This window comes from Orussus abietinus, unplaced genomic scaffold (genome assembly GCF_000612105.2).
Source record: "Orussus abietinus isolate OABI.00-Male unplaced genomic scaffold, Oabi_2.0 scaffold59, whole genome shotgun sequence".
Classification (NCBI taxonomy): domain Eukaryota; kingdom Metazoa; phylum Arthropoda; class Insecta; order Hymenoptera; family Orussidae; genus Orussus; species Orussus abietinus.
This window is the reverse complement of record NW_019395985.1, coordinates 1-17,303: the sequence shown is the minus strand read 5'-3', so window position 1 is coordinate 17,303 and position 17,303 is coordinate 1. Positions and strand designations below refer to the sequence as shown.

Genomic DNA, 17,303 nt, shown 5'->3' with positions numbered 1-17,303 from the left:
TAATTGTATGTACTCCCAGTTAATTGTCGATCACTTTATTTCAATCGCGTTTGTGCTCTCTTCAATAATTGGTAAGATAAAATTCGGGACCTAACCTAAATTCGCGCAGGAAATGCTCAACATATTTTTTAAAGTTTTAGCGTGACTTTCACGTGTTTGTGGGACTTTTTTGGAAGCCTTATCGAAGGGATCTCACGGTCTTATGTGAAATTAGATCGCGACAAGCTAGAGTTAACGTTGACCCGCATATATATTTATATGTATACTCATATTGATAGCGGTGCATCCTCGGAATGCATGTAAACACATTGATGTTTTTTAGCGGTCCGGAACCGAAGAACCGGAAGGATCGGCTCGGAATTCCTCGGTACAGTCGATGGGGAACGAGAAACCAAGGCTACATTACACGGCATTATGCAGCAGCATTATCCTAGCCGTAAACTCCGAACCGAACGCATATTTAGCAGAAATTCGAGGAAGCGGTCGTATCTTGGCTTACGATTCGTCTCGCATACGTGAGCGCACGTCTACGCGCGCGTTATTACACCTCGAGTTATTAAATCGATTCGGAGAATAAATCTCCCCGGCTCTCGGATCGCACGTTACCCTTCGCTTCGTATACGGTTCGGCGGGTAGCTCGAGGGGGGTCCCTGTCAAGGATTCGGGATCCGGGTGTCTCGAGTGCCGAGTACGCTTAGCATTCCGCAGGAATAAGAGAGGCTAGTTTTCGATTTTCCAGCGACTCGAAGCCGAGCCAACGAGCCTTGTCCTCGCGCGCCGCGCCATTATGTCACCGGACTCGGTCCGTTTCAGGGTGTTCCAGTTCACCGATCGTGGCTCGCATGAATAATCGAAAGGAACCCGATACCGAACCGCAGGGGATCGCGGGGGACCGCAGGGGAACCGAGGGAGTGGCCAGTATTTTTTCCTCCTTTTTTTCATCTTTCTCTCGAGAGCCGTCTAGCACAACGCTCTCTACCACTGCTCCAGAATTCACTCCATTTAATCCTCCCTATTTCTCCCCGCATTCCAAAATCCGCGCTTCAACCCGCGCTTCGAGTCGACGCCAACCGTTAAGAAGAACGGTCCCCCGGAAACCTGTTCGACGGAGGAGACTCCCGCGAGGTGTGAGCGCCCTCCGTTTCTTAGCTGTACGAAGAAAAAACCTACGGAAAAGAGGGGAAGATAAAGAACGATTTCTTATCAGAGTGTGCATATCGCGGACCGTGCCGACAGAAACGTGTGCCTTAGATAAGGATAAGGATAAACGCGGCGAGATAAGGTCGGCCGCGATGGCCCCGACCTTATCTCGGACCTCCTCGTCGCTCTCGCGCTCGTACTCGCTAGGAAGGGAGCGACCCGGAATTCGGAGGCCGCGAAAGACTGGGCCCCGGGTCCAGGAACACCTTTTCCAACGACCCTTTCCTCCGAGGATACGAACCGGGGTGACGTTACGGAGGAAAGCCACACCTTCCTTGGATTTCTATGCGCTTTCTCGTAAGTCCTCCGAGTTGTGACTTGACTTCCGCGTTCGAACGGTACGCCACTTGTACCGCAAGTCTTGCCGTTCGACGTGCTTTCTTTCCCACTAATTCGGTACATGTGTACTATTTCGTATTTTAATATCGTATGGAATTGGCACTTACGCGAGGAGCTCTTTCGTGCCGTATCCCGGGGGTTTGTAAAGTGGCAAAAGACTCGAGCGCGTGATCGGAGCCCCGCGTCGTCGAGGCCGGGGTAAAGAGGTGCAGAGTAAAAAAGAATTCCTAAGAGGCAGAACGTCCCCCGAGGTATAGGACGGATCCTGAATAATGCATGACGATCGCCGTGAGCCGTGGCCCGAGAGGTACCGATGGGTACGTACATACATACATACATACATACGTACACTCCTCGGCGAGTCGGGAAGGAATCGAGTGGAAAGCTGCCCCGCTCCACTTCTCTTCCGATGGGTGTCCGTCTCGTCTCTTGCCGGGCCGGAGGGCAAGAGGGCAAAAGGGGGAAAAGAGAGATCTAACGAAAAGTAGAATCGAGTCCCATGTTTGAGCTTCGAGCGTTGGCCATAGGTTGGACGAATTTACGTAGAGGTGCGATTAATATCGAGAAGCTATCTTCCATGAATTCTAGGTAGCGGTCCTAGACGATAGGGACGAAATGTCCTCCTTCGAGCTGGGGTGAAAATAAAGCGAGGCGATCAAAAAACCTTAGGTAGAAAGGTGCGCCTTAGCGGAGAGTCGAGCCGAGAGAACCGAGACTCGCTCGTCCGAGGGGCTCGGCCACGAAGCAAAGGGTGGACCTAGAGGGCCGACTCCGGCCTCGGAAGTAGGGCTCAAACCGGTTAAATTACAATACTCGCTGTGCAGAGAGCGGTGCGGAGTGCTCACGCGTATGCGCAGCTGAGTCACCGCGATGTATATTACATATCGGGCAAGAAATTACACCGAGTCGCCAGTCGGCCGTAAAAAGATCGACTCGCCTAATCGAGCGCGTCGCTCTTATTTCTCTCTTTGTCGGCCGAGAGGGGGCTACATCTTCCCGCTCTCTTTCTCTCTCCCTCTCTCGCGGGGCGAGCCTGGATCATCGTTTAACGCGACTTATGTAGATGTATGTGCGTTCTTTTCCATTTCAATTTATGACAGAATGATATTACTTGTACAATAACGATCTCCTTTCCCCGTAGGAGGTTAAGTTGTGACCAGGCGGTGGACCAGTTGAGCCAGGTCGAAAGGTCGGCCGTTTGCGGATTGGTCAAATTTGGAGAATTGGCACTCTCTCCCGCACCCTTCCGGTAATCACATCCAGTTGCCGCGTGCCAGGATCGAAATCCAAGTACGCTGAATTTTATCAAAAGAAAATCGTAAGTAAATTGAATCAAAACGTAGTTCTTGATACGCGCTTAGTTGTCCGAATTTAACCGATTCGTTTGTTAGAATTACCGCGTGTCTGAATTCAATGAAAATTGTAATCGTAATATTAGATAAGTCCCGGAGGTCTGGAAGCCAGCCGGGTGGTCGGCGCCAAGGATCCTGAAGTGTTATTTGGACTGGAATAGGATCGCAGAGCTTTCGAGGGATCTCGAGAGCGACACTTGACTCAGGGAGACTGGGGCCCTAGAAGAGGGGAATTCGGGGGAACAAGAAGGCTGCATAGAATTTCGGGAAAGGCCCCTTTCGGTATCTGGCAAACTTTTAGGACCGTTCTTAATTCTTCGCGAATCGGTTTCCCCGAAAATCTCGACCCGTCGTTACTTTTGCGTGTGTACGACTGCAACGGTACGGTGTATAATCCTGCCGATTGCTCCTCTGGGTCCCCAGGACCCCGGGACCAGAGCCTGGGGTGCGAGGTCTCTTGTCGAATTTCCCGTTTTCGAGGTTCCTCGGATCTCGAGCAGCGCTCCAAAACCGATGCAAACCGGAACGCGAGGCCAGGTATGGACAGGTAGGAGGAGGACCCAAAGGAGGGAGAGAGGGATTCGGTCGGTGTGGGTGCGGCTTTACGGCTCGCTCGGGTTGTAGCCCAAGGCACGGGCTCGGGCACGGGCTCGGCACGGGACAAGGTCCATTGTTGCCGGACCGAATGGAGCAAAAAGTGATAAAACGCGGGACTCGAGGCGCGCCTTGTCTTCCCTTCCTCCCCTTCTCTTCTTCCCTTTCCCGGCCGGTCCAGCGTCGAACCCGACCAGCCTCCGGGAGAGGAGCGGTCCCTTCTCTGCCCGGATACCCCATTGTTTATGCTAAACGACCGCGTATCGAATTTATGCAGGGTCCTCCCGCAGGACCCGTCTCTCCAGAAGAGGACGACGAGACTTTAAACAGTAGGCCTCTGAACGAGAGACCTGGAAAAAATCTTCGCTCGTGACTGAAAAATTCTCTAGGATTGACGGTTTGCCATTCATTTCATTTCCCGGGGAGGACGTTTCCCTTGTGGTAGTACCCAAGCTTCATTTGATTCTTTTAAAAGAAATTCGTCATGATTCCACAGAGTTTCGAGGGACGTTTGAGCAAGAGCACATGCTAATTCAGGGAGCAGGAACGGTAACGACCTTCCTTTGCGGATAATTCGCTCGCGTAAATCCCACGTAATGCCGTAATACGGAAATGAGCAGCAGCCGCCTCTAAAACGGCAATTTCCTCTCCCGTCGTCTTGGAGCTCGTCTCGCGTTCGCGTTCGCGTTCGCGTTCGCGTTCGCGTTCGCGTTCGCGTTCTCGTTCTCGTTCTCGTTCTCGTTCTCGGTCTCGTTCCCGCGGTTCGTGTTTATATGGAAACAGCGCAACCGCCTACGGGATCTACCCGTAAGTCTCGGTAAAAAAGCGGCAAGTTGCAAGCGGCTTTGCAACGTTCCAAACGCAGTGCTCGGTCGCTCGTAAACGCGGCCCCTAGCTAACTTCAGCGCAACTTAGGAGCACGCTTGCGCCCTACCTTTCCCCCAGTAGGACCTCTCCCGCTTTCCACATTTATCACATTTTCTGTCCAAACTTTTCTACGTTACCCTTGCATCGACGCCATGTACGAATGCACGGTCGGCTTTGGTTTCTTCGCTGTAACTTTTACCCGCGTGCGATTCGACGTGGCCCCAACTCGGAGAAGGCGGAGGAATATTTGCGGGATATAGTTGTAACGGGTTCCAGGCCGGTTATATACACGATATACGGCCTGTATCCTGATCTCGAGCCCCGGGCGGGGGCGATCAGATGGACAAGGAGAGAGAATCACGGGCTGCCCATGAGGACACAGGACGGAGAGATCGAACTGGAAGAAAGGCGCGTTTTAAGATCGGCTATGGACGCGGGCGTAGGTGATATTTCTTAAATGAAACTCGTATCACGCGCGGATATGCCTTTCACGCATGTACATTTGACATTCGATGCTAACCCGACGGAGAAGAGGACGCGAGATAGCGAGCTCCGGGCGAGGACAGCCTCGAAGAAGGAGAACAAGAGATAATCGCGTCTGGCGTCGAGTATTCGCTAAAGAGATCGAGCGAAACGGGTCTGCGAGGAAGAAGTACAGAAATTTTCCTATGCGTTGATACGAGATATCGGATCGAGGGAGTCGGCCACGTAGACGGCGAACCTCACCCTGGCTGGAACCGGCGGGGCCGACCCCCCGCACGAGGCGTTCCGACTCCGAGGGGGCTCCGATCGAGGGACCCTTATCGACGATCGATCGGGGCACCGAGAGCTGTCCGACCAGCTCGGTCGATTAAATTTTCGAAATTAGTCCAGCGGAGGTAACCGGCGCTGCTGACGCGGACTCGCGTTACAACAGGCCCCGAGGGTTTGCCTGCAGAACCGGAGAAAAGGGCCGTATCGTCTTACGGGGTGCACGAATTTATTTACAGCCGACCTCGGCAAGCGGATCCGAGGTTGCATATACGTCTTGGTTATCTACGGCGCACGCGCGTCGGTGTGAAAAGCTCGAGTTTGTAGGAGGCCAAGAGCTAAGCCCGCCCGGACGTCCTCGGTGCCCGAGCTCGCGGCGAACTTCACGTTTCCGGCAGCGCCGAGAGTCCTTTTCAAAGTGAGATTTTTCGCTCTCCAGGCGATACCACTTTTCGTGGGGCACTCTTTTAACGTAGATAACACCTGAAAGGTTCACTTCACGCGGAGTGCCAGGTGATAAAATTATCGCGGAGAACGTTTTCAGGCCTCTCAGGGCGCCCAAAGGGTCCTGGCCCATTAAACGTCTCGGAGGAACCCGATCGGGCCTCGGAGATCTTCGTAAGACTTTACACAGTTAGCACCTCTGCGCGACAAATTTAGACACTTTCGAAGACCCGCGGAAGGGAAATCGCGGACCGGTTCGCGAGAGGCCAGGGGGGAAGGTAAGAAGTGCAAACGAACCAGTTCAAGACTCGGCTGACCATCGACGGGGACGAGATATGTCCTTACAAGGGTGGAGAAAAGGATCGCCCAGTTTTCCTAGAAAAGGAGGTCGTGTCCTTTCTTCTGGACCGAAAGAACCTAACCGGTTCTTTCCTCGCCAATCGCTGGATGCCATTCCAGGGGAGAAGCACGTGCCGACGTGCTTATCCTCGCCACCTCGGTTGCAACTTCGTCGCGGAACTCGCAGGATCTCTTTCCCCTGTTCGCTCTATGGCACTCGGTACGAAGAAAACGCTATTTCTGGAAAACATACGTCGAGATCGACGCTCTCGACGGTTCCGACGTTCGGGCGCGTCCCCGTTACCTATCTAGACGTACCCCGCATGGTCCACGTGGTCGCGTCGTCGTGGCAACGAGGACGCGAAACACATCACCATGGCAACGGGGACGCTACTTTTCGCGCGGTTCACCCTAGACATTCTCTAACGAAGAATTCATTTTGAAAATTAACTTTTATACCTACGACACTGATTCGACCATCGAGATTATCGAGCTAGGGATGACAACGTCTGAAATGGAAGTAACGATTGCTCCAGAATATGTGAATTCTCTGATTGGACATCGAAGCTTCGCCGCCCGAAAAATCGTGAGTTATAGGGATAGAAGATTGTTTCCGACGGTATCTCGAGTACACGAAACCTCTCATTTTGCCCTTCGAGTCAAGAGTCCCGTGTGCGTCGACCTCGAAAGGCGGGAAATTAATGGGGCTGCGGTTTAAGGTGCCTGCTAGGAAAGCTCTTTCTCTCTCTCTCTCCTGTGTTTATTATAGCTCCTCCTTTCCTAAGCGAAACTCCAGGTTTCCCACAGGCTCGCCCTAATTCCACGCCTGCGACTCAGAAGGAGAGGTTTTTTTTATCCGGACTCGTAATACTTGCATGAGCACACGTGATATCGCTACAACGAACAATATCGAACAGAGCCTTGGAGTTAAATTTACTCGCTTATTCCGGCCCTATCGACCCCCGCAAAGTGGACCTTGGGGCTCAGCGACGAATTCTTAGACGGGATTCTTCCTAATTAATTTACATTCCTCGTCTCGATTTTTGCCTCTCGAAACATCGGCCCTCTTTATTTTTTACTTTGTGGAATTAATTGGAGGGGGGAGCATTCATCACGTATAATTGAAAATGGTACAAACGATGGCTCGAGTTTCAGATTATTCAAAGAGAGGAAGAAGCCCGGAATTATTTGGAGGAGTACAAGATTCTAGAACTATTCGACTTCCTGATTGGTTATCTGTTGGTCGACATGCCTGACGATCCCGTGGGATACCTTTACAATCTCCTGGACGAGTGCATTCTCTTCAGGGCGGGATTGAGGACACCTCCGTTGCTATTCGACGATAGGTTTGCAGTTTGATTCCAGATTAATCTCCTGCTTCCTCTCCCCCTCGTCTCATCGTTCGTTTGATAATTTATCGCGACTCGAGGGACTCGAAAAGACCCGGACCAGTTTCGTCAGCTCATGCGAAATTTCAGACACTCGAGGAGCGTTTTCCGAAGCCTAGACCCTACATGCGTGGGACACGTCTCTCTGGAGCAATACGAAACGGGGATGACGACAATGGGCATCCGCGACTACGTGGCCAACCCGAGGGAATGCAGTCCCGGTTGCGTCGACGAGGAGACTTTCTTGGAAGAGGCGTAAGTCCGATACCTCGATCGAGGTCTTGACGAAATTCTGCACACGGAGACTATGACGCTCTCGTTACGTCGCACGGGAGAATTCAAGTCCTCGCCGGGAGCGTCTCCAGCCTCCGGGCTCGCGGCTCTCCTCGTCGCGTCGTCCTCGGTGCATACGTGCTGGCATTTTTCCGTAATTGCAAAGATTACTTTAATAAACGGGGGTCGCGTGGCCCGCGGCCCGTGAACCCGGCCTCCATTATATGCATAGCCGCTGCGCTCGCTCGCGCCTGCTCGCGCCTGCTCGCGGCATAATAACGAGCTCCCGGCTTCTCGCTCGCACTCACGGGGCCGCGTCCACTCACGCGATTCCCGCTTTAGCGCGTGCAAACTGCGCTTCCCCGAGGGCGAAGAAGAGCTCCTCGTGCCCGGTAGACTCACCTCTCTCGAGTCTTTAGCGTTAGAGATTCGACGAGCCGTTTCTTGAAAAAAGAATTCCACGGCTTTAGAATTCGGGACGACAAAAGGATTAGGAGCAAGTATGAATTTCCTTACGTCCGCGGAGTCCTCGTCGCGGAATCGCGTCGTAGAGATTCGTCGGAACGATTAAATGGGGGGCAGAGGGACGCCTTCGGTAGCGTTCGCGACTACGTTTATTAATTTCCGACGAGCGGCTGGCTCGCCGGCAATTCGGTCCAATTAGGCCGCGCTCGCGTCTCGGTCGATTCTTTCGCATCCGCGGACTCGCACTTGTCGCTAGCACGTGACGTCACGGGGGTCAATTGATCCATTCTCCGCGGACCCGATCGACTCCGAGGAAATCGGGTCGTGGTCCCGTAGTCTTCGAAATTCGCGGATTCGTCATTGATTGCATCCAACTTTCTTTGGCAGGAAGAGACGCTCGGTGGAGATACTCGAGGAGGCGATCGGCGCGGCGACGTAACTGGACCAGGGAAACGCGGCAAGGCCAAGTGGGCGGCCGTCGAGCTCCTTTCCTCCAACAGTCGAGAGAACCGGAAAAGGAACGAATAAATATGTACGCAGAGTGGATAAAGAAGCGAAGAATAAAAGGGGTTTTCGAGGAGGTGGACGAAGCAAACGGCGGCGAGTCGAGTGGTCGCTCGGTCCGGTCGGTGGCAGGGTTAGCCCACGTGCCCGCGTGTTTCCCCCTCCCAGCGACGACAGCGGCGACAGCGACGTCGACAACGGCGTCCACTCGCCTCCGGATTGCGGGCCGCCAGTCGCTTCCAGATCGCGGCCGCCCACGGTTCGCCGCGATCTCCGTCGAACGTTCCTCGACCATCCTGCGGTTCATTCCACGCGGTCGAATACCGACGGCAAGAGTGCGCTTCGTTCTCTTTCTTTTTCTCTCTCCCTCTCTCCCCCTCTCTCCCCCTCCTGCCCTTCTTTCCTTGTCGGTCCCGTTCGTAACTCTGCGTCTGAAAAGGCCCGTCGACGTTCACTCCATGGTAGAAACTTAGTGGGTTGAAATTAACGAGAAAGTCGTCGCGACGCGGATTGCAATATCTTTCTCAGAGTCACGGTGGTTTCGAGAAAGTAGAACCGCACGGAACCGGGCCCGGAATGACCGAGGGAGGTGGCCCGACGCGCTCAAGATGAAGCCGGCAGCGGAGTTCCTCGCGTCTTTGGTGATCTTGGGCCTCGTCGTCGCGGCTGCTAGGGCGGCGCCTACCGTCCCGGCCGTCCCGACGGTCGATCAGTGCGACTGGGCCGGAATGTAAGCCCCAAGATTTTATCTTTTGCGACCGAGAAAGTATCGACGCGATTTCGTGCAAAGAATAGACAATCTCTATCGCAAACGTCCGAGTCCCTCGATAACCATTGAAACAGGTGTCAAGTAATGGATTACTAGGCTATCTTATTCGGTGGACGACGAGTAAGAGAGAAACGAGTTGTCTCGGCGTTGAAAGTACTTCTTTTCAAGTAAAATTATTTGTTTCGAATCGCTGACGGTTCTAATATCTCAGAAAAAAGATGCGATTAAGCAGTCGAGAAAAACATTCCTTACTCCAAAGAAAATGACGGATTTAAAATTAGTCCCGGGGGTCGATTTTGCATTTTTGGTAAGAGTGCTCACATCTCGCACTTTCATCTCACTCGAGTTTATTCATCCGATTTTGCATTTTCCGGGTGAAAATGCAAAATGCCTGGATTGAAGGCGTACCGTGTATGGCTTAGTTTACACCGATCACTTGGTACGCGTACGATCGTTGGTACCGTCTCTGTACGCGACTGTTTGACAAAACTACTCCTTTAGTACGCGTACCAAGTCATCGGTATAAACTGAGTTAAAATTTCTTGTCGAGAGATCTCATGTGAAGTATCGCACATTTTCACCCTAGTGAAAGTTAGAAAATCGTGAGTGTCCCTTTTAGCATTTTCATTAATTCAAGTTACAATTACAAAATTGACCCCGTGGAGGTTAAGGATTACTTATTTTATTTTTGAATCGTTAGTATCCCCTGTAGCCACGTTCGAATGGATCTTAACACGAAGGTCGGGGTGCAGTCGCGCGATCTTTGCTCGCGATAATTGAATAACCAACGGAGCAAAAACCTGCTTTATTAAAATCGACGAACCAGTCTCTCGTTGCTCTGGCGCGTCCGGATTTCAAACCGGTCCCTGATTGCTTCGTCCTTTTGCCGCGCCTCCCTTTTAACGTGGCCTCGAGGTCCTTCGAAATCGCGCTAACCTTGCTCCTCGATCGTCAAAACAAGAAATGTACATCCATTCTACTTTGCGACGCGTCGATGCGATCGTACAGGTTATCGCAAGGTGTGTCGCTTTTATAGTATCCTCGGTGTTAACTGGTTTGAGCCGCTGAACGGTGTCGAGGACAGATGTGAAATGGAAAATGGTTCCATGACTTAGCGCTTAGGGTAACCTTAAAACTGAGAGTTCTCGTAGTTGCTCTCGCTTCCTTCCGGAACATTTAAAGAGAAGAGAATCGATCGGACGATTTTAGTGTTTCAATTTGTTTTCTAGTGGAAACGGAGGGAATGGCGCCAGTCGAGGAGTGCGTCCGGTGTACCTAAGATGCTCTCGAGGGACGGTATCATGGCGATATCCTGGAGGAGCTCTTCGCGTGGTCCTTTCTTCGGAGTCCGGGAATGGGTTTCGCGGTTGTATAAAGGTCTCCGGACCTGCCAGGGTGTACTTGGAGACCGGAGGTGCTCTAAGGCAACTCTATGCACCAGGTGACGGGAAACACGAAGCTTTGCATCGATGTTTCCATTCAAGAGGACGAGTCGCCGGCCTCTTTGTCGAAGCTGACTCGGATGGAAAATTTATCGCCGTAGGCAAAGGAGTTTCAAAGTCTAGGGTCGAGCTCAAGTACGACTTGGAGGCCAGCAATCGTCTCGAAATCGAGGAGGAAGAGGTCGAGTGCCGACCCTGCACGAAAGAAGAGTTGGCAAAGGCTTATTGCCAGAGTGATCTCGTTGCCAGGGGCACTGTGAGCGCCGTCGAAGCCAGGCCCGAACTGGAAATAGCAGAACTCGTCATTGGGCTGACCAAGACTCTTCGTCGGGTCGAAGAAACCGAGGTAAGGCAGCCTTCGATACGAATCGTGCTCCTCTAACGAATTAATACATCGCTAACGAGTGGATTTAAAGTCAACGCTCTTTTAGGATAACGAAATCGAATCGGGAGATATCGACTTCCGGAAGGAAGTCAGAGTTAGAGTGCCTGCATCTTGCGACGCGAGACATGGCCAGGGAGAGTTTGTCATCATGGCCAAGAGACGATTAGGGGATCTCACGTTAGCCTGCGCGCCAAGACTCGAAGCTTGGGCAGAAGCTGTCAGAGAACTTGGAACCGCACCCTGCGTCCTCAGGAGTTAGCGGAGCTCAATTCTCCGTTAGGAACCAATGAAATGCCTTCGGTACACAGTTCGGTAGTGCTCCCCTTCAAAAGTGGCGTTTGTCGCACGTTGAGAAAATTCCTTAACCTACGAAAGAATCTCGGATCCGATGCCTCCTTGTTTCAAGCAACGACTCCGACATCCAATGAAGATGGAACGTAATCTTGAATATAGGAGTCTCACGGCAGTATCATCATTCGGTATTTGTCACAGTTCCTTCGCATATTTCCAATTGGTGAAGTTTTGTGACAAATGTAATTCCTTCGCATTATCCCATTGGAAGTTACGTTTATCATCGCAGTGGATATAGGCAGGACAAGGTGCTTCGCAGAGTGTAGAAAGATTGTAAATACTTGCGCCCGTGTACATATACATACAGGCACGAATGCGTGTACTTTGAAAGTAAGACACCGATCTCCTAACTGTGATATTAATGTTGTATTATATATGAGAGGTTTATACGAAGGTATATTTTTACGTGAGACGATCGCGTGCATCAAAGGGTGCAAATAAAGTAGAAGGAGAGAGAAGAATTGCAAGAGAATGGAAGTTCAGTTTGCATTAATTGAAAATATGTGTCAGGCTGATATCGAAAGGACTGAGAAAGTAGATTTCGACAAACGCGCAATACACATAGTATTTTATTAATTTGATAACAAACACGTGCGAGTACTATGCGGAGGAGCGCACAGTTCTACGCGCTTCCATAGAAAAAAGCTACCTTTCTCCTTTTTTCTCTCTGTCATTTGTATTCTTCTCTTTTTTTCCAAAGTCTCAAAAATTACCAACAGACTTCTATTCATCTTCCCAACTATCCCTCGGACTTTGGCGCGTAATCGTCGACCGCTCCGAACGGTAGGCGCATCTGCACGCATCCATGCACATCAGTGCACTCGACTCGACAGATTGTTGTTCGGGGAGAACAGGAAAGAACCGAGAAGGAGAGAGACCAAAAGCGCCTCCCTTGCATCAGTTTGCACTTTATAAAGTCTTAATCACAGCTTCAAAACGTTAAGCACGATTATTAACAAGAAAGAATAACCTCCTCGGTCTTGCAGTCGGGTGAACTTAGGTTAGGTCATTTGATTGTCGGTTACTTAAAGACTCGTATACCAAAATATCTCCGATCTCGACAATAAATATTCCTTTCAGAGGCGTATGCCTCTTCTCTGGCCTTCGGAGCCAATCAATGACACACTTTTCGCTCGTTTCGTTCCACCGGGAGCGAACCGGACGAACCGAGTCAAGGTGCGCACCATCGGTCCACTTGTAAATTAATCGAAAAATAGAGGTCGACGAGGTTGGAAAATGAGGAGAAAAGCCTCCTACCTCCTTCGGCTGCTCCTTAGGTTGGAATTTCGTCAGACTTTGGATAGAAAAGAAGGGCGTTTACGAACATACGAATATAGATATACAAATAAGACTCGGTCTCGTACAGCGTGAAACTCTTGAGGGGAGGAGTAGCCGAGGGACTCCGGAGTCTCTCGGAAGGAGGGAACTGTCACCGGAGACTTGGAATGCAGGCACGAGGAAACGCAGGATAACGAAATCACTAAATAAGCCCCGACTATCGGGGAATTCGATACTTATGTACATCGGTGCAGGCAGCGAGACAAACACGTCGGATCACATACTACGACGACACGTACGGATAGTTCGGACACAGGGGTATAACGAGGTCGTCCATGTTTGGCAGAACGACTAGTTTCTCAAACTCGCGCAGTAGTTTCGACTCGATCCACTTGGTCACGTAACCATTCTTTACAGTCTTTTCCCCCAGAGCTGGCTGAGCCGTGAGACTGATCTTTGGAACGTTTCTGAAGCCATACCACAATCTATCGGCTGGTGGCGGAGGGACGTTCAGTGCCAGGCAGCCCTCGATGCTCGACACGCTTACCATTAAACGAATCTCTGTGTTGGAAACTCCTTCCATGGCTCTTCTAATGTAAGATAACTCCGTTGCCTACAAAGTTATAGATTAACGGAGGTTCTCTCCTCCGGAAGAACCGATTCCACATCGGAGTACATACGTGCTGGAAATACTTGTTGGCTGCCAATTTGTCCACCATACTCAAGAACTTCCTTCCCGATGATTGGGATGGCCTGGAAGAAATATTTATTCATTCATTCAATACCGACATAAGTGTCAAGAGAACAAGTAGGCACTCACGTGGACTCCTTCGAGGCCCCGCCATGACCGGAAGCAGAGAGATTGGCACCGTCCTCTTCTTCCGTGGAGGTCTCCGGGCTGTCCTCGACGTCACTGTCGAACATCGGAGATCTGGCTACTTTGGGTTTGTCCAAGTCCAGGGTGTCATTGGAGTTGCTCGACAACGAACCAGCTCGTTTCAGCTTCATCAGGTTCAGCTTGGTCTCTATGGTCATCGTAAGGTATCCATCGTAAGCTATATCCAGATCCAACCACAGGCCCCGCTCATCCAGGACCGGTTTCGATGCCTTGTGTATCACCGGGGCACCCTGACCTATCTTCAGCTCCGATACGTGTAAGCTTTCCATGAAGTAAGGCAGCTTTATGTTGGACAGCTTCCTTTGAATCTTGTCTTGAATCGGACTGGTCGTATCCGGGCACTTGTGCATGTCGAAGAGTACTCTGGCCAGAAGCGCATTCATCCAGACGACGTCCCCATTTTCAGGATTCGAATCGGTCTCCAAGAGAGAAGAGAACCGATCGTTAACCACATCCAAGTTATACCGCGTACTCGGAATACTACTTCGTCCTTACCGTTTTCCAGACGGTTTTCACCGATAGAAATTTGACAGTTTACTTACCTCGATGTAACGGGTCATGTAAGCGTTATAGCTGAATTCGGGGACGGTCTCACTAATCGTTAATAAAGTAGCAGCACTTTTCGACTCGTTGCTAGGGGAGAAGGAATTCGTCGACGGTGCCGCCGCATCCTTTACGGAAGTAGACGAGTTTCGTTTGCCGAAGACGTTGGTAGCAAGTGCCAACCTCCTGTACCTGTCAAATAGAAAGGAGAGAGACGACGCAAGCAAGCAATGAGATCGAGGTTGGAGTCCTGGCCGTTGAGCGTAACACGCTCTTACCAATCCTCTTTTTGACGATCGGCTCGAGCAAAGATGAACATTTTCATTTCCCGATCTTCCTCTTCATCCTCGTCGATGTCGCGAAACACTTCCCGATGGTCTCTGGATTGGGAGAGGTCTTCGTCGGTCTCCTCTTCCTCGAGAGTCGGCGTTTCGTTCTCCGGGTCCGCTCGAGAAGTCTCGTCCTCTAGCGAAGCATCCATCGTCGTGCACTCCAGCAAGGCCTCCTTCCCAAAGGTTACGCAGATCGGGTACTTTTTACTCCACCTCCTAATAATCGAGTCAATGGACAAGGTTAAAATCAGGATAGAACGTAGGGACGCGTCGATAGGTGGTACCTTCGCCTGATCAAACCATGCGGGAGTAACTCGATCTTTGCACCAGCCAGGGTGTAGATTCGTTTCTTGGTGAACTTTGGTTTCTGAACGGTCTCATCCCAGACAGTTCTCTTGGGTATTCTGTTTCTGGTATCCATAACGCGCAGCGTGTCTCCCTCGAGCTTAAAGTATACCGGATTCGTCCTGGCAACGTGGTAGTTTTCTGGGTCATACTTGTACGGCAGTTCGTTCAGCCAACCCTCGAATCTGTCGACCACCGCGTGTTCCGCCACGGCAGGGATTTTGAATACGGGCACGACCGGTTTTCGACGGTTACTTGCCTCAAGCGGTGTCAACAGGATCTTCCTAACTCCAGTTATCAAATTGCTCACGGTAATCGCGATAAATATTCCTCCAAAGAGGCCTAGCATATAAGCCGGTAGAGGTATAAAATAATAGGAACAGCAGAGTATCAAAGGCAACATTAGCAACCGATAGATGACAGGACCCTTCAATTGCGAATAAATGGACACGGTGTTTCGAAATTTGGGACCGGAGAACTCTTCGGAGAAAGGGCGAGGCCCGGCAAGGAACCGTAATCTCTTGGACGCATCGTCGGAATACGTAATCTCGCCGATGCCGTCTCGCTTATCGTCCGGAACGACAGGAGCATCTTCTTCGACAGACTCGGCAGCCTCCACTCCGCTTTCTATGCCGTCATCTTCCGATTTTTTGGTTTTCAATCCAGTTTTTATACGGGGAAATCGCGAAAACCCTATAGCATGACCTCGTCGACACAACGTCGGGGAGGCCGAATCCTTCTCCCGTTTCTCGGTCACGGATTCCTCGGTCGGCGTAACATCCCCAAACTCCTCGGACTCGCTCACACTGGAATTTTCTCCGCTCCTCCGCTTGCTCCTTTTTCTCTCGTTCTTCATCTCCGACAACTTTTCTTCAAAGGACTTGGTAATCTTGCCCTTGATGTCGGAGAGCATCTTCCAAGGAACAGCGGGAGGCGTGCCCTCCGACAGGTCGTCCTCGTTGCTCTCGGGTCTTCTCTCGGAACCCCCTTCCACGAGCAGTCCTTCCGTAGCCTTACTTTTCACGTTCTTACCAGGACTATTCTTCGGAGAGAGTTTCTCCAGCTCCGGAGCGAGAGGTTCTTCCTCGGAGCTGGGATACAACTCTTCCAACTCGTCGTCACTTGCATGATAACGAATCGCGGGAACCGACGTAGCAATCGATTTACCTGTACAAAAGAAAAACGGTGAAATTAAAATACATAACGATCGGGACAAACATTTCAAACAAATTCGAACAAGTCGACCTTTTAGCAAGCAGAGACTAGTCTTTCCAGGACTTTGCTTCGACGTCATGTTCGCGCTGCTACCTTTGGCTGTAAAACAGTTCCTTTTAGATCTTTACCACACTAAAAGGAATATCAGAAACGATCGACGATCGTTGCCGAAATTAATAAATGGCCACTAGGTAGCTCGATCACGAAGCGTAACAACGTTCATCCGAGACATGGAATCGCCCACTCCGCGTTTCGATTCGCAGCATCGTCGAGGCTTTTTACACAGTCGACCATTCGCATGCTCCTTATACGCGACTCCGTCATTATCATGGGATTATCGCGAATAAACGTACATTCGTTTTACGTATTCATCGCACTCGCGTCCACTTTGACTGCTCGCTGTCGATTAACCTCACTTTTTCCCTAGGAACTGTCAATGAAAGGAATCGGACCACGAAAGCATGATCATAAGAGCGGAAGCATGAGCACAAGAATACATCATGGGGTAGGCACTACCGCGCATCAGTAAAGTATAGCGCTGGACACGAACCTTCCCTGCAGCCACAGAAACGGCAATGCACGACGAACGCAATCGTGTCCGCCAGTGTACAAGTTTTCCCACGCCACCATAGGCGACACCAGGAAGCAGATAACGAAAACTTAAAATGGCGGGCTATTTCAAGTTTTAACAGAGCCCGGATCAAACCTGCTCCGTATCTCACCAGGTACTAGACTTCCGCCGTGGCATTACACCGCATCAAGATCTACGCTGCGTAGGAAAAAACGGAAAAGGAAGTTTCAATTCCAAACGACGTCCGCCGTCGATCCCCCCGGGTCCCAACATCCTGTACCCGAACGGACAGGTAATTTATCTTAACCCGTCGTAACCCATTCCTAACCCACCGTAACCCATTATTAACTCATCGTAACCCATCCTAATCGATAACAGGGGTATATGGGTGAATCGAGTCAGTCCATTACGTGAACATTCCGCAATGATCGACGGGCAGGCTGGATGATACTCGTACAGCAGCTCTTATATATTCGAACAAGGCAGGTTAGGATAGCGTTGGTAGGAGATGCGTGGGAGAGGGGGAAAAAGGGGTGGGTCAAAAAATTGTTCCGCGCGAGCGCCCATGGACGCCCGTGTGGGGTCTCGTCCGCGTGGCAGGAGAAGATGGCAGGGGGTGCCTAGAAGTGGGGGAAAAAAAGGGGGAAAAGAGGGGGAAA

General features: G+C 51.0%; 2 protein-coding genes across 7 annotated transcripts; one reads left to right on the top strand and one right to left on the bottom strand.

The window, feature by feature from the left end:
* The first annotated feature begins 1,552 nt into the window (after window positions 1–1,552).
* Window positions 1,553–12,174, top strand: LOC105695140 (meteorin-like protein). Of its 5 annotated transcripts, XM_023433951.1 has the most exons (7): window positions 1,553–1,856; window positions 2,681–2,857; window positions 7,041–7,231; window positions 7,364–7,528; window positions 8,399–9,245; window positions 10,514–11,072; window positions 11,158–12,174. In XM_023433951.1, exons 5-7 carry the CDS (start codon window positions 9,124–9,126, stop codon window positions 11,368–11,370), a joined length of 894 nt encoding a protein of 297 aa, XP_023289719.1. In that variant the 5' UTR covers window positions 1,553–1,856; window positions 2,681–2,857; window positions 7,041–7,231; window positions 7,364–7,528; window positions 8,399–9,123; the 3' UTR covers window positions 11,371–12,174. The 5 variants fall into 5 exon arrangements, with proteins under 5 accessions (XP_023289719.1, XP_023289721.1, XP_023289720.1 ...); XM_023433953.1 differs by lacking the exon at window positions 7,364–7,528; XM_023433952.1 differs by lacking the exons at window positions 1,553–1,856; window positions 2,681–2,857 and adding an exon at window positions 3,377–3,428.
* Window positions 12,014–16,516, bottom strand: LOC105695139 (testis-expressed protein 2). 2 transcript variants are annotated; one of them, XM_012416456.2, is made up of 8 exons: window positions 16,427–16,516; window positions 16,104–16,172; window positions 14,798–16,025; window positions 14,460–14,729; window positions 14,181–14,373; window positions 13,561–14,057; window positions 13,421–13,493; window positions 12,014–13,353 (listed from the first exon to the last, which is right to left on the bottom strand). In XM_012416456.2, exons 2-8 carry the CDS (start codon window positions 16,150–16,152, stop codon window positions 13,024–13,026), a joined length of 2,640 nt encoding a protein of 879 aa, XP_012271879.1. In that variant the 5' UTR covers window positions 16,153–16,172; window positions 16,427–16,516; the 3' UTR covers window positions 12,014–13,023. The 2 variants fall into 2 exon arrangements, with proteins under 2 accessions (XP_012271879.1, XP_012271878.1); XM_012416455.2 differs by having other exon boundaries at window positions 16,104–16,514.
* Window positions 16,517–17,303: the final 787 nt, after the last annotated feature.